This window comes from Notothenia rossii (genome assembly GCF_949606895.1).
Source record: "Notothenia rossii genome assembly, chromosome: 5".
NCBI classification, from domain to species: domain Eukaryota; kingdom Metazoa; phylum Chordata; class Actinopteri; order Perciformes; family Nototheniidae; genus Notothenia; species Notothenia rossii.
Genome location: NC_136903.1, coordinates 28,164,330 through 28,181,019, shown reverse-complemented (window position 1 = coordinate 28,181,019; position 16,690 = coordinate 28,164,330). Strand labels below are relative to the sequence as shown.

General features: G+C 40.8%; 1 protein-coding gene across 2 annotated transcripts in view; it reads right to left on the bottom strand.

Annotated features, from left to right (window-relative positions):
• The window catches only part of LOC307040443 (guanine nucleotide-binding protein G(o) subunit alpha), a 149,825-nt gene that overhangs the window by 44,691 nt on the left and 88,444 nt on the right, over positions 1-16,690 (bottom strand). For both annotated transcript variants that reach the window (XM_079683277.1, XM_079683276.1), the window contains exon 4: positions 2,624-2,784. In XM_079683277.1, the coding sequence (XP_079539403.1) occupies positions 2,624-2,784 (161 nt within the window). The remainder of the gene's footprint in view (positions 1-2,623; positions 2,785-16,690) is intronic.

The following is a 16,690-nucleotide window of genomic DNA, read 5'->3' as shown; positions in this document are numbered from 1 at the left end:
CAGCTCCAAAGAGATGGTCTTGTGGTCAGACACCCCCAGGTCATACACTAGCAGATTGCTGATGGGGGCGGAGTTTGTGATGACCAGGTCCAGCATATGGCCCTTGGCGTGTGTGGGGACATCAACATGCTGTGTGAGATTGAGACAGTCCAGGAGCAGCAGAAACTCCGTGGCAAAATGGCAGGAGGGGGAGTCGACGTGAATATTCAAATCTCCAAGTATGATAATATTGGCAGAGGATGTGCATAGCGTAGTGAGAAGGTCTTGTATCTCTGGAATGAAAGCAGAATTGGGTTTGGGTGGCCGGTAGATCAGAAGTATTGTCAGAGCGAAGGGGGGTTTACATTTAAATGCAAGGCATTCAAAAGAGGACAATACAGGCAGGGGCAGGAGTGACAGTTCCAATTCCTTTCGGTAGATAACAGCTAGGCCTCCACCACGACCAGTGTTGCGGGTTTTCTCCAAGTAGCTGTAGCCAGGAGGGCAGGCTTCATTGAGTGTGGAGTAAACCTCTGGCTGATGCCAGGTTTCCGTGAGGCACATGAAGTCCAATTTCTCATCAGTGATGTGGTCTTGAATGAAGGATGCTTTATTGCTGAGAGATTGTGTATTCAAAAGTTCTATTTTGGCTTTAGAAGATGTGTTGAATCTCTGTAGGGGCCGGAGTAGGCTGTAATCCACTCCACGTTTTCCAGACTCCTTCGTGTGTGGTGGTCTCGCGATGCTCTCCGTGTATTCATGCAGCGGTCTCGCGATGTTTCTGGCGCGATTTGACCCCGCTGTAGCCGGGCTCTGATGACGCGTCAGATGTGCGACACGACGGCAGACAGAGTGGATGGATGGAATTTCTGCATCTCCGTGCTGGGAATATACAATTTGTCCTCTTCTTTGGCTTCGGTGGATATAGTGGTGCCGACGAAGAAGTCCAAGTTGTTTAATGACTGAGGTGCAGGTTGGAGCGTTGGAGTGGTTGAGACTCAGGAGTTGGGGAATGGAAAACTTCAACATAGCAACAGGTCGGGCGCCGAAGAAGTTTGGTAGCGGTGTTTAGCAGCGAGGGCTAACAGCAACGAGACAGCTAGAAGGCTATCCCGTTGGTATACCTCATGTCCGGGAAAGAAACAGAGGCTTGGGAGTCCGCCTGCTATCACAGTAGTAGCGGGAGAGAGGCAAGAAGTCAGCCGGAGATAGTCAGCGAGTTTGGGCGATACAGCAGGTGAGTTTGGGCGGTACAACAGGTGCGTCCAGACAGCCATCGGGTCCAAAACCGTCAATGATCACGAGGTTTAAGATATAAAAGCACTTGTAAAACAGACAAAAAATTTAGCCATGTAACTATAGCTTAAAAACAGATAAAATAGCTTAAAAGCAGATAAAATAGCTTGACCATATCTTCCCTTCTAAAAAGGGTTACATTAATAATCTTTTTTCTCAAAGTAATGATAAACCTGTGAGTTGGATGTAGAAGAGTCAGAATCAATATAGATATTTTTTATTTTAAAGAAAATTCAGATTGAACATAAAAAAAATAGTAAATTATAGTGTCCGTCAAAAAATTCTTTTTTTTTGGTAAGGTAGACTAAAAGCTTTAGGAATCCAAAGTACAACATATAATAAGTACCCTGTATCAAGATTGATGCAAAACAAGTGACATTTGACCTTTTTAGAGAGGTTTAGCAAAAATAACTCCACCTCTGGAGGTGATTTGGGTGGAATTGGGGATTTACCGGTTCTCTGGAACCCATTGGTCGATTTTGGTGACTGACATCTCTTTCCGACCGTTAGAGCCAATAGAATTGAAGGGGAGTCTCCCTGCTCACACACATGCTAAAACAAAAAGGTGGGGGCTTCGCGCAAGCAGTTTTGCATCAGAGTGAAAATATTTCTAGCTCTGACATCTAGAAACGGAAAAGCAGGTTTATTGCTTATGGATTATCAGAAATCATTTCAAAGGGACACAGACACATTGGATTAACCTATGGATTAACTTCAGCAGCGTTTTTTATCGTTTTAATTCCATTGAAGACCACTTTTGAACAGACTATGACACAGGTGAGCCATGTTAGCGTTTTTAGCTACCTAGCGCCACATGTTTTGATGTCTGTTCTTGTTATTATCTCCTGGAGTTTGTATAATTGAGTGATAATGAGGGTACCCTTCGATTCTGTGTCACCTCACAATGTGAAACGATGGGTTGGATGTGCAGCAAAGATAAATAATAAGGTTTTGTGAGTGAATTTCGGTGCAGTCATCATTTTTCGCTCGTTGCTAATTCAGAGGCCCAGCGTTAGCATTGTGTTTTTCTTTTTAAAGAAAAATTTAAATGATCAGTTAGATGAGTTTCTTCCCGTTGCATGGATATAAAACATTCATAGTTTATTAAATGAACATGCCCTCCGACACTTTTTCCTGCAAGATTTTGCGGGAGGGCCCCGGTACCTGGGCCTAACAGGCTTAACAGGTTAATACAGAGCTTGTTTTCAGCTACAATCCATTGTAGATATTCCGTTGGCTTTTTCTCGTAGGAATCAGCCAATGCTAAATTCAAGATTAGCCTACACTTCATCCATGCAGGATTCAATAACCACACAACTTATAATGTTAAACTCTGTAGAATACGTACTACTGCGCTGAGTCGTTGAGCTGGTACTCGCGGGCGCGGCTGAAACACTCCTGGTTGCCTGAGTCGGACCACAGGCGCATCATGGCGCCGAGCAGTTCGGCGGAGTAAGGCTCTGTGTCCTCCATACGAGTGACCACGTCACACACCATCTTAGCATCCGCCTGGAGAAAACACAAGAGGAAAGAAGCAGGAGGTTAGTAATCTTAGAGGCCTGAGGTGGAGCAGCGTTTGTCCTTAACTCTAGTTGCTGCTATCAACATGACAGTATAACTGTAAACAAACAGAGTTGTTCAATGCATTTTAAACAGTGTGCCACTTATAGACAATACATTTCCAAGTGCACTAAAATATGATTAATACCCTATGTTACTTGATGGTGATCTAGTATATATTTACGTCTTTATTAGAAGTATTACATAGGAGCCTACCTAACAATGGACTAGAGGGGGGATGGTTACCATGAAAAAAGCATGGAAAAGAGAGGACGCTTGAGGTAACAACGATTACAGAAGGGGATTACAGAAGATGACAGAAGAGAACAAGAGAATCAGATTAGGAGGAGAGAGAGAAATTAATAAGAGCCTTTTGAGCTCCCGCTGTTCTTTTATTGTTCGGTGAAAAGGCTTCACAAAAGCATCCTTTAAAATCAAGTCATTACAAACCCTTGGTCAGTTATGAGGCAGACACACTAGCTAGTGTAGTTAAAGGAAAAGCCTGAGTTATACCTTTTTAATGTCATCAAATTGCATTGTGGGCAAACCATTGAGAAGATTCTTTAAAAATCTCCATCCAATCTGCCTTGACTTGGTATGGAAGGGGACAATATTTATGGAATTGAACATTGAACTCCAAACAATTATAATATTCTATGTTGTTGATGCATATGAAATTATTTTTAAAAAACAACATTATATTGATATTGTTTAATTTATAAAATACATTTGGGTCATTATTTTCTTCTCCACAACAAGGTACTACCCACAACTTCCGCTTATGGAAAGTGGACTATTGCCATAATATACAGTGGAAATTAAATGCATTAGCTCCTCTTAAAACCAGATCTCAATATATTCCGACAGCAGTTTATCCAAACACCCTTTTCCCCTTTGCAGTTACCTTCTACATGATACTTCATGCTCACAGTAATATCCGTGGATAACCTTTGTACGCCTATTCTCAACGCGTGGTGGCTTCATGTGCTGAGACAGCTACAGCCACACACTTAAACTGTACTCAACAGGAACATGTTGCAATTTCAGACACCAGATGGATGCATGCACACTATTTTGGTTGGTGCTTAGGGTTAAGGGATTGGTTTTAGCCCCAATCTTAAAGCCCCTGTCACACTGTCCCGAACTTGACACCCGATGGACACACGAATATGGAATTGTGAATTTCGCACGAAGATGGCCCCGAACCACACACGAAGGCAACATTTACATTACATTTAAGACATACAACTGCAACGAAAGTAACACAAACAATTACGTTAAAGTGTTATGATACTGTACTGATATTTTCCGACTTTGTTCTTTACTTTCTCCGTCTTTATATGTAGAAGATATTAAGTTTTCTCCGTCATGTTGTTTCCATAGCAACAACGACTTCCTCGCCTTCAAAATAATATATTATATCCTTTTTAGTTTCACAGAACACAAATTGGGTTATTTACATAATATGATTACATGATTTTGTTGTGCAATAAAACAACCAGATGGACACACGATAAAGGAAATGTTCAAATTCGGCTCTGATCGTAGCAACATCGGGCCATTCGTGAGGGCATCTTAAGCCATCTTTGGCATGCCAAAGTTTTGCCACCGCTCCCGAAGTTGCTGCCGGAGCCTGAGAAACTCCACCGGCGGTCATACGATGGCTTAAGATGCCCTCACGAATGGCCCGATGTTGTTACGATCAGAGCCGAATTTGAACATTTCCTTAATCGTGTGTCCATCGGGTGTCAATTTCGGGACAGTGTGACAGGGGCTTTACAGAAATTCATTAAGATGTACAACAAAGATGACAGACAGGGAGGGATTTCACAATGATGCATACAATGTTATTTTACAGGATGTTACAAAATCATAACTCCAAGCTTTAAAAAGGATTGATTTATTTTTCCAAATGTCAAAAAGGCAGGCCTTAATATTTTCTTGCCCTCTTTCTCTTTCCCTGATAGAGAAAATCATTAGTTTCGCATTTGGTGGCACTATATGAATATATATATAATTCACTAGGGGTGCAACAGTCCCCTTTTTGGCCACTAGTCATCAATCACAATGTTAATTAATATTGTTTATGTGGCTTGTGAGTAATTAAATACACTAGCCATATATTTCTGAGAATTTGGCAGGTAAATGTTACTAAAAAAGTTCAAATTCTCTTGCCAACATCATAGTGCTACTAGAACCATCAGACTCAGTAGGATGCACCATCTAGGAAATGTAATATTCAGTCTGGAAGACCCAAAGCCATGTCATTTGCATGATATGGCATCAGACCAAATGAAGTGAAGTGCCGGTGTGAAAGTGATATTTGCGTTGTTTGTGTACGGAGTTGCTGTGCTCTGTAAATAACGGCAGACAGTCCCAATATGAGTCACTGGTTTTACCAGACGTTCTATAGACGTAGGACCAGTCATTTATTCTATAATGGGGAGTGTGCTCCTTCCTGTATATCCTTCTGTGCACCGAAGCATATCAACTCTCAACCTACCTGACCTGATCCAGTCCTACTGTCTTTCTCTCAGCTAAAAGTCTTCCCTCTATCATCATCATCACCGCTGCTGCTATAGTCTCTTTCCATCTGACTTCTATTGACATTCATCTCTCAACAGTGTTTTTTATCCTTGTTTTTCCCCATGTCTGTCCTTCAGCTGTCCTTCCATCTGTGCCCATGACCATGTTTGTTTTGTTCTTCTCCATGTGCCCTCTCTTGGCATCATGTTCCTGTTTTCTTCTTTCTCTCCTTTCCTTGAGTATTAATGTCCATCACAACACCCTCGCTCTCTCAGTGTCCATTTGTCAGGCTCTTCTGCTCCTTGCGTCTCTCCGTTTAATTTCCCTTCCCTCCCTCTTCTCTTCTGTCTTTTAGTCAGTAATCTAGTTTCCTTTCATAACTCTCTACATCTCTCTGTCCTGCTCTGCTGCTACCCTTTCTCACTTTCATGACACTGACCTGTGTTCTGTTAAACCATTTTTAACTCTGTCACCAAGGTGTGTGTGTTTGTATAAGACCATGTGACAAGTGTGTGTTTCTACATTTGTCCTAGAGATGCTTGAACTGATTTTAGTGTCTTTTTATGCATTCAAATTTCTTTCTGGACTGAAAGGCTCCATCTACAATATGATAGAGTGGGACCAGAAGTTTATATACACAATGTGTCATAACATGTACACTTGCATACTTAAGTTTTGAAACTGTTGCGTTGTCTTGAGCAAATCATAGCAGAACAAGAACAAATAATACTTTAAAGGGGCCCTATTATATGTTTCCCTTTCCTGTAGTGTGTTATATAGGTCGCAAGTGTTTTGTGATTTTGTCAAGTCGAGTCCAAAGTCATCAAATTGGTGACTCGAGTCCAAGGCCCTTTCTCACTTCTCTTATTTTTCATTTCCTCGCTCCTCGGTCTCGGTCTCACCGGAAGTTGATTATTCTGCGCCATCTTGAGTAGCGTCCCAATGGCCTTATTTTTGCCGGAGGATCGAGGATCGAGGAGCGATAATGGAGGAGCTATAATCGAGGAACCACCAGACCATCCTTCCATGAAATCCTCAGACACTCGCCCCGCCCCCTTACTGTGTATCGCTCACTGATTGGACGATCCAGTGCATGCACTGATCTGATGCTTCTTGACATGAGAGCAGTTTCCCAGCGGAGTGAAGAAAATACATGAAACTCCCGAGAGTCACTCCTCAGTTTATAACGTGTTTTGTTTCAATTAATGTATCATTTAGTTACAAATATGTGATAAATCTGAACAACAAAGTGGTCAAAAATCATTTTATTCATTTTTTGGAAACATTTTCATGATCGCTTTTTTCGTTTTATATTTTTCATTTATTGTCATTTCCATTCAGTCAGTCATTAAGTGCTATTTAAAATGTTAATTTGCTACATATCCAAACAAAAAAACAAAGTGTGCAATCTAGGGATGTGCATCTCCATCACTGAGGCCGATGCGATGCGCATCTCGATACGTTGCCACGATACGATACATTAACGATACCTTTGAAACACCAGGCGATGCGATGCGATACGATTCACCCCTGTTGCGATACAGTTCGATACGATTTGATTCAACATTATGCGATTCGGGTCGATACGATGCGATTCAACACGATGCAAAAATAATGATACTTCAATATGGTACGACAGAGGATTTTTGTTTTATTCCTTATATGCAGCAAATCATACATTAACAAAAAAGTGCTTTACATATTTGGTACTGCACATCCCATCATGCCGTTTATCTTTTTACCTTTAAAAGCTCTCCAGAGTACAATTGTATAACACCTCACAGTTAAACAATGTAAGGGTGCATTGCTCATGATTAACAATGTGCAAATAACAGCTACCATAGAGCAATGCCCATACAGCTGCCAGCCTGATGTGCTTAACACTCATTCATAGGCTAACTCACCAGTGAGCAGAAAGCAGTGGGTTCTATATGAACAATAAAGAATACAAATAACCTTTCACAAACAGGTATTTCATAACTGCTTACAGTAAGGAAGACATTTAAATTATTATTGGCCGTCACAGGCTGCTGTAAGCTAAACACCTCTCTCTGACAGAACACCTCACTGAGTGATTTAACTCATATGTCTCACTTTCAGGTTTCTCTTTTCGGCCGCAGACCCCACGTCGCCTCTTTATGTGCGTCGCTAAGTTCCTCAAACTACTTGTGTACTTTAAAGCGGCTCGGCATCGTTAACAATTTGCGAGTGATTTTTCAAGTTGACCGTCTGTAGTAATAGTGCCGCGCACATATACCATCAGGACGTTACTGATGGGGTGCGGCTGCGGAGTGATACTGTGTGTATGCAAGTCCGCATCTATGTATCATGGCTGTAGACCTGTTAAGTAATAAAGATACCTCATACAAAGGTCTACGGATACCTTATTACTCTCCATGACCTGCGGTCAACTATATAGCATAAATGACTATTACACCGTCTTTCTTGAACAATCCGAAGTGTTGCCAAACGTTTGATTTGTAGGTATTTTTCGGTGCGCTGTGTTTCTCTTTCTCCTCAACTTCCGTGTGTGTTGATAACTGAGACTCTCGTTCTCCGTAGTGGCGAAGCAAATATCAAAGATCGTCTCTGCTGAGCGTTGACAAGAGGAGGGGATTTTATATGAATGAATCGTTTTTTTACCGATGCAAAGACGCTACGCAATCGATGCATCGCGAGTTCAACCCGGTTCAACCCAAACTGTAGCCGATGTGCACTCTTTCAACCGGTGCACTCGCATCTTGAACGTTTATGCCGGTGCACCGATGCAAATCGGTGAATCTTAACATCTCTAGTGCAATCCAATGAATGTTAATCTAACTGGGTTTTGATATATAACATATCTCTTTTTCTTCTCTCAATTATTTTATTTCTATTGTGCACTGTAATCAATATTAATCAAACTATTGTTCGTTTATACATTTTAAGAACGGCGTTTATCTTTTTTGAGAATTAGTTCTTATTTGATTTTATTTATTTATTTGGGTCTACAACAGATGATACAAATGTTTGTGTCAGTAAATGTGTACTAACAGAGGCGGGGGGGTGTGTGTGGAAATCAGCTGTGCAGCGTTATCACAAATGGACGTTGCTTCACATGACGCTCCGGAGGAAAGGACGTCCCATTGCTCTTAAAACTAATTTCCCTGCTTCTCGTGGTTTCCTTGCGTCTCTCCATGCTTCCCTGGTGGGAGGGACTAGTCGCGGGTAAACGACGCAAGTGAGGGACGAAAGGAATCCATTTAACCGAAGAGAGAAGGACCCCAAGTCACGTGGAAATTGGTTTCCCTGTGAAGAAAATATTGCTTTTAAATGTACGTATGGTGTTAGTCCGAGTAATTATAATTCTGTCTATGACACCAATTTCAGAGTTTACATTTAGGTACATTCTGTGCATATACTTCTAAAACTATGCATTTGTGGTGTCAATAATCGGGGGACATTTGTATATGATAGTTGTGAGTAATCATCAGTGTTGGGACTACTGTAACGCAGCTACTTTTTGCAGTAACTAATAGCGTTACTAGTTACCTATTCCCATTAAGTAACGCCGTTATAGTTACTGTGATTTAAATGGGTGCGTTACTGCGTTACATTATGTGATGGAACTGAACCGAATCTCCCTGCGGATGTAACTTCCATGCGAATACAGCAATGTCCTCTCACAGTACCATGGAAAAGTGAAAGTAACCAGAGAGGAGTGATGATTGGTTAACGCGGGGTAACGTTTCAGGGTAAGCCAATCAGAGACAGAGTTGGGCGGGTCTTGCCTTATGGGGAAAATACACACACACGAACACTTGCTAATGCTAACGCACACACACACACAATGGCAGATGCAAGTATCAGCGAGAGCAGCAGCGCATTTGGAACTTGAAAATATAACCACTATTTTCAATTTTTGGGGATAAAGGACGCGAAAAAGCTTACGGTAAAATGTAAACTGTGTGCAGGACAGAAAGCATTGTCCACATCGAATAACAGCAATCTCCTGAAGCACCTAACTAATGTACATAGGTCTATAAAACTAGTCGCCAAAGACCCCACCGTCTCAACCAATGTCTAAACATATCTTTTGTGTTGTATTGTTCCACTACATTTCGTAATGATAATTGCTACAATGATGGGGAGTTGTCTTTTCTCTTACTGTGCCACAGAACAACACAAAAACTTGTGTTTTTATTGTTATTATTTTTAAAGTAAAGTAAAGTAACTTGTTACTAGTTACTTTATTAGTTACAAAATTATAAAAGTAACTAGTTACTTTTATGAGAGCAGTAACTATAACTATTACTAGTTACTTTTTAAAAGTAACTTGCCCAACACTGCTAATAATACTTTGTATTTCTTATTTGCCTGCCCTTCATCCTTGCTTGGACAGTGAATGGGCAATCATATGTGCCAACATCATCCCTCCATCCTCTGCATCTGATCCTTTCTCTTCTTTCTCTGCACTGTCCTTCCATTCAATACCCAATCAGAGCACTTATGCGTCCTTGTCGTCAATCTATAGCGAATCATCCCTCTGCACATTACATCAGTACGCCCACCACACATTTAACTGCATAAACTTACCAAACCTATATTTACGAAACACACATTCCTCCATCCTTCCCTCCATGCCTATGTGTGTAGGTGTCATCTAATGCAGACGCTGAATGAGCAGAATATGACACCTTTAATTATAGAGAACAAAATGTACCATGTATTTCAAGAGTTACGTCACACACATCACCTTCTCTGACCTTTAACATTTACCGAGAGCTTTTCACTTTCTCTCCACTCACATCCTGACTAATGTTCTTAAAAATGTGTTGTACACTGCTTTGAATCTTTCTCATACAAGTATATACACATGTGTACTGATTAAAGAGAGGCTTGAATTTGAAATGTATGTGCCGGTCTATGCAATAAACTGATAACATATGGCTTTATTATTGAGGCACAGGTCCTCCGATTCTGTAAGCAAATGTATTTTATCCCCACTTTAATTTTTTTACTTTATGGGTGTGTTATACCTACAGTCTGTTTGAGTGGGATTGTGTGTTATTTTACAAAGAGATGGCAAATCAGCAGGACTACATTTATAATTGAAACCCATCTACACCGACAGGATAGGTCAGGATCTAATGGGAAAAAATCATCCCACTGGAAAGATTTTAGTTACAGATTTAAACTCTAAAATCATCGACATTTTTATTAAAAGTCAAAGTCAAAATTCCAAGTAAACATATATATATTATTCTAGGTATTGAAGTGAAAAACTCAGTGAGCAGGTACTGTCTAGACACAACGGTAATAAATAAATGATTACAAAGCAATGTAGTGATACGTGAGATTTGTGGCGGCAGAAACACCCCCAAAGTGTTCAACTTGATTCTGTTCACTTGTTTATCCTTCTGCTAAGAACCTACTCTTTGATCCAGACTGAAACCTCTCCAAAATCCTACATAATAAATAACTAGAACAGTATAGAGACCTTCATTAATTGTTTAAATGTCCGGATTAGACACTAGTAATTATTGATTACTGACCTTGTGTTTTTTTTTTTAAGATAAAAGGTCTGAAAAATGTTGGTTCTTTTTTTTCATTAGATGAACATTATGCAAATTGTCTCAATTATGTTTTATTGGACTTTAAAGATATACATTAGCATTTCAGATAGGCAGAGGAGACAACAATGTATATTATTACTGTTGGAACATTAGGTGATTCATGGAGATTTTATGTTAAACACCTAAACCTATAATGGCGCATTTCCACTGCAGCGTGTAGCACGGTTTAAGCGTGCCGTGCCAAACCCGGCCTGTTTTTTGTTGCGTTTCCACTAGGGGTAGTTCTGGCTAACGGGCACTCGTTCAGTTTTTCTGGCCCTCCAAAATCGTGGCTCTTTCCGGGCCAACAACCGGGCTGAATATGCTAAACTAGTGACGTGAGTGGCTACAACTACAACACAATAAACATATTTTACCGTGATTTAATTGTAATACACGTTTCAAAATGATGCCGAAGTAACAACATACTGATACCGTTTAGTAAAAACCATGAATTAATGCTTTGACAAGTCTGCAGACAGACGGCAGGCGAAAAGCCTTTTAAAATGCGTGTTTTCTGAATGGAGCTTGGCTAAGCTAACGCAGTATATGCTCCGACCGTCCACGCTCACAACAACGACTTATACCGACATAAATAAACCAGCGACTGTATTCGCCATGACAGACAGTCTGTGGTTTGTACTCGTTTAACTTTTTTCTAGTTTCTGAACAGATATGAGGAGCTGTGAGCTCCGAGGACTAATAGCTAACGGCTGATGTTTGGTTTTGTGGTTCGCATTGAAGATGACGTCACTGCTCCGCCTACACTGCGTTACTATAGTAACTACCCCATCTACTAAACAGTAATGGAAACGCAGCATAAAGTGAGCCTGGCCTACCAAGGCCTAACTATGCCGTACTAAGCCGTGCGAGGCCCTGCAGTGGAAATGCGCCATTAGACACGTAAGAGGAGTTAATGTTGAGAATCAGACCAAATTAATGTTGATGCTGCATGGTTTCCGCCAAGTGTTCACCAAAAACTGAAATATTTGTTAGTCATTGAAAATTGAGCCCAAAGTCCATTTTTTGCTATTTCACAGCCCCGTAGCTACACCTCCTGGTCTTTCATGGAAGCACTATTTGACAATCCCTGTTGAGTCAGATAAACATGAAAGGGGCTAGAAGTTAATCATTTGCTCTCTGACACGGTTGTCAGTACCTTTGAAAAAAGGGCTCTGGCAGTGACAATAACGCTGAGCCACTTTTAAATCCAAGTCCCTGGTCTGCTGTTTGGCCTCATGAGACATCCCGGACATGTATCTCTTTAAAAAAATGAAACTGAAGCTTTCTCCATCTGTCATCCTCTACATGGCGCAAAGCCTATTCAAAGGGGAGTTCATCTAATGGAAATGTGTTTCAGCGCAGGGTAAAGCTCTCCGTTCCATTTCCCCTCTGTCACTGATGCTCCGTCCTCTCACTCAGCAGACATACATTACCTGATGTGTGAGTGTGAGTGTGTGTACATCTGGGTGTCGGTATGAATGAGGGGCAGAGAAAGAAGAAATTGAGACAGATTTCTGTTTCTGTGCAAGTTTGTATGTCCTGATAGGGTGAGTTTCAATGTAAAGTCCTGGGCAGAAGGCCACAGACACATTTAAAACAAAGTGCCTAAGCCAGGATACTAAACAGACATATGGAAGGACAGGGTCAGATGTGTGAGTGTGAGTGTGAGTGTGTGTGTGTGTGTGTGTGTGTGTGTGTGTGTGTGTGTGTGTGTGTGTGTGTGTGTGTGTGTGTGTGTGTCAGAGCGACAGTAATGGTCCGCTCGGATAGGACGAATGTAAATCATCCTCTGTAGCCATCTTTTGAGTTCTACTCAAACCTCTGCACACAAACACACACCCACAGTCACAGTTGTCAAAGAAACAGGGATAGTAATTATCTTTTAACCTTTTCCTGATTAAATGACCCACTCTTATCTAGGAAAACATTACTGGATCCAAGGCCAACCACTTGGAAGGTCCACAAACATATTTTTAGAAATCGCATTTTTGAATAACTGCCGTCATTTACACAAGAATGCACTCAATCAGGCAATCATTTGAGTCAGAAAACTGTACGTCTGCAGTAATAATAAGATTACTGTAAAAGCAGTTTACCACTAAAAACTGTAGTAAGTCCCAACCAATACTGAGGACATTTACTGCAAGTCTATTAAAAATGAACAGCATGTCAGAAACTGTCAATTGATACTCAATGCTCAATTAGATGTTCTAGGTTAGTATTAGTCATAATTTTTTTTTTTATCACAATTTGTTCTGTGTTTGTATGAAACCCAGAGATGTTTAAAAGATTAGCAAGAAAGTCTGAGCAGTAGACATGTTGAACTTAACCACCCAAATATTGCATCTTTTTAATAAGGACTACGAGGCATAGCGTAAAAAAAGAATAATGCTGGATAAATCAAATGACAAAAAGGTTTAAACTAAAGTAACAACCGGAGAGCTCACATTTGGTAGGCATTGTGAAGTACGTACTGAATATGTTTGTAGTATGTAGACTTTCCTTTGCTAGCTAGCTTGGTAGCTAGAGCAAGGGCTAGAGCAATACATTCACTTGGCCAAAGGTGTGGCCAAATTATAAATTAGAGTGTAGGATAAATTCAGATTGTCCACATGCAAGTATAATCGATTACATTTTGAAAACTGAAAAGCAATTATTTTCAGATCAAAGTAAGGCTAGCACTCGGAGAATTAACCTTGGGTAAGTAAGTGCATCACAATAAATAACCATTGAGTCATATCATTCAACTGGGCAGTTAAACAAGAAAGCTATTTTTTGTAATCAGTCAGCTCTGGCTGATGTTACATTACATTACATTACATTGCATTTAGCTGACGCTTTTATCCAAAGCGACTTACAATAAGTGCATTCGACCAGGAGGATACAACCTTTAAGAAAACAGAATCATATAAGTACATCAGGTTTCATAGAGCCAAACATTTCAAGTGCTACTCAACTGGCATTTAGAAAGCCAGCCCTTTATTAGTATATAAGTGCTTTGTTAGTAATTTTATCGCTCGAAGTGGAGTCTAAAGAGATGAGTTTTCAGTTTGCGTCGGAAGATGTGTAAGCTATCTGCTGTCCTGATTTCAATGGGGAGCTCATTCCACCATTTTGGAGCCAGGATAGCAAACCCACGTGTTTTTGCTGACGGGAACTTGGGTCCCCCTCGCAGTGCGGGTGCAGCGAGCTGTTTGGCTGATGCAGAGCGGAGTGCACGTGCTGGGGTGTACGGTTTAACCATGTCCTGGATGTAGGAAGGGCCAGATCCATGATGTGAGAGGCAACACAAGGAGACAATGACTGTGCACAATAAAACATTTGCATGTTAGTGTGTGTGTGTGTGTGTGTGTGTGTGTGTGTGTGTGTGTGTGTGTGTGTGTGTGTGTGTGTGTGTTGTTTGACGTCATAGTGAACATCAGCCATCAGATATCGTGAAGAAAAAAACATGGCTGGCATTCTCTGTCAACAATCTGTTCTCACTCGCCTTTCTCTATCCACCCCACTCTCCTCTTCTATTTTTGGAGTCCAGTTTCAATTTCTTCATGTAGCTTTTCAATGACAACTTATTTATTTTTCTTTCTTTTTTCAACTTATGTGTGGAACACAAGATGTGACACTTGATGTGTCTGTAATCCAGTACCAAAAAAACACACTCACAAGTGATTTACATAAACGTATGTATTGTTTTACATATCTTTTTTTGATTCCACTCCACTTTATTATTTCATCTCATTACCATCTCTTTTCTCTTCTCTCCTCTGTTGTCTGCCGGCACGACCCCACCCTCTCACTCAGTCGCTCTCCTTTTTTTGCTCTCACTCCTTTGCATCATGTGACTCAGCTGCAGTTGCCATGGAGACCATCCTCATTTCCCAGGAATGCAATCTTGTCTCAGATTCTCTATCCCTCCCTGCCTTTCCTGCCCATTCTGCTGCACCCTCCTCCTCCATCAGCATCATCCTTCTTTCCTTCATCTTTTCCTACATCGCCTTTCCTATCCAGCTCTGCTTTTGTCTCCATGTATCATCCCTCTTCTATTTTGCTCTTGATATACAAAAAGAGGAACATATTTACATTTTTAATGCTTCATTTCCACTTTCCAATCTGCTCATGTTATTGATATAGATGTCAGATGCACTGCCGTAACATCTCACTAGTCTGAGGTACACACCGCCTCTGTTACCCTCCCTCCATCTCTGTAGCAGTTGCTGAATAATGGGAGTGATCAAATATTAAATTGTTGTTCTGCCCTCCTGTAAACTGCCCCAATAGAGCCCTGACACACAGATATGTATATGTTTAAATGTATATATGTCTGTGTGGGGTCCATTCCTTCCTCTAACCACACAACGCGACAGCGCTTACAGAGGAAGGAGCGTGGCGGATATGGGACATGTATAGTATATGCTGTTATTTGAGTGGATCGTTAAAACACACTTAGTCTGTAGCAGCCAGCGAAAAAAATCAATCAATTCTACTGTCCCCACCTCAACCCAGAGAGAAAAGAGAAAAGAGATGGAGAGAGCAGGCGGAGGAGGAACAGCAAGCTCGGCTTTGCATCTAATCATAAGCATGGACATGAGTGTGTTACAAAACATTATGTATGCAAAAACCTCTTCTGCAGGGAAGCATATTTATGAAGCTATGGTAAGTCTCCACCCAGAATGGAGAACAATAATGTAGACAAAGGGCTCAGAAAAAAGGAGCAGATTGCAGCAGAAAACCTAAGATCTTTTATTTGGGAGGCCTCATTAAGACAGGGTGTGGGTTTTACTTCAAAGCTGTTACAAGGAGAGTCCAATCTATCAGTTTACTCAATTGTACTTTTTCATCAATTGTATAGCAGCTAAGAGGTATGGGTCTACATCCAGCTTCTAGCAACAGCTGTATCAAGATGCTAAAAGGATTATTTGAACTAGAGCTCAACATGGGAAATATGTAGGCAAGAAAACGATATTGTTTCCAATAGTGTGAAGTTTTGGTTATGTCACAGGAAATACTAGCATGAAAAACAACCACCAGAATTGTTGTAAAATTCGAGTGTGAAGACAGAAATAGGGTTGTTTGCTAATGGTGACTGTCAAATCTGATCAAAGCACTTTTTGAAGTTTTACATTTTTGACTTCGAACCCTTAACCATAACTTCTATTTTCCCAAAAATATTAACTGTGTCTGGTTCATCAGTCATGAAAAACGTCTTAAGGTCTTTACAAAGTGAGCTAATACATGACATCTGTATTGTTATTATTGGAAAATACACTCTTTTAAAAGGTGTGTGTTACTTCTCAGCTGTTCTGTAGCATTACAAAATATGCGCAATGCTTAATTTAATTCCAGCCTTAATGTGTGTGTGTGCCCCCTTTTACTACACCAACAACACTACAAGGCACACCCCAGACACCAATCTATCACATCTGTGGCAGCTCTGCGGGGACACACAATCTAACATTAACCAAGACAATTAAATGAACCATTTTACCAGCAATTGTCATGACATAAACCATGTGGCCTGCCACACCCAATGAAATTACTGCATGACAGTGAGAAATGGGTCACGAGTGGGAAATGAATGAGCACTAAGGATGTTAAGGCAGGGCCAATAGATGGCATGAATACTGCCTGAAAACACCCCCCAACACACACACATCAGGCCCTCTATCTGTCTCTGTCAACAGCCATTATTCAAGAAAAAAAGAAATAATGAAATCAAAAGTCTGTTCTGGATCTGG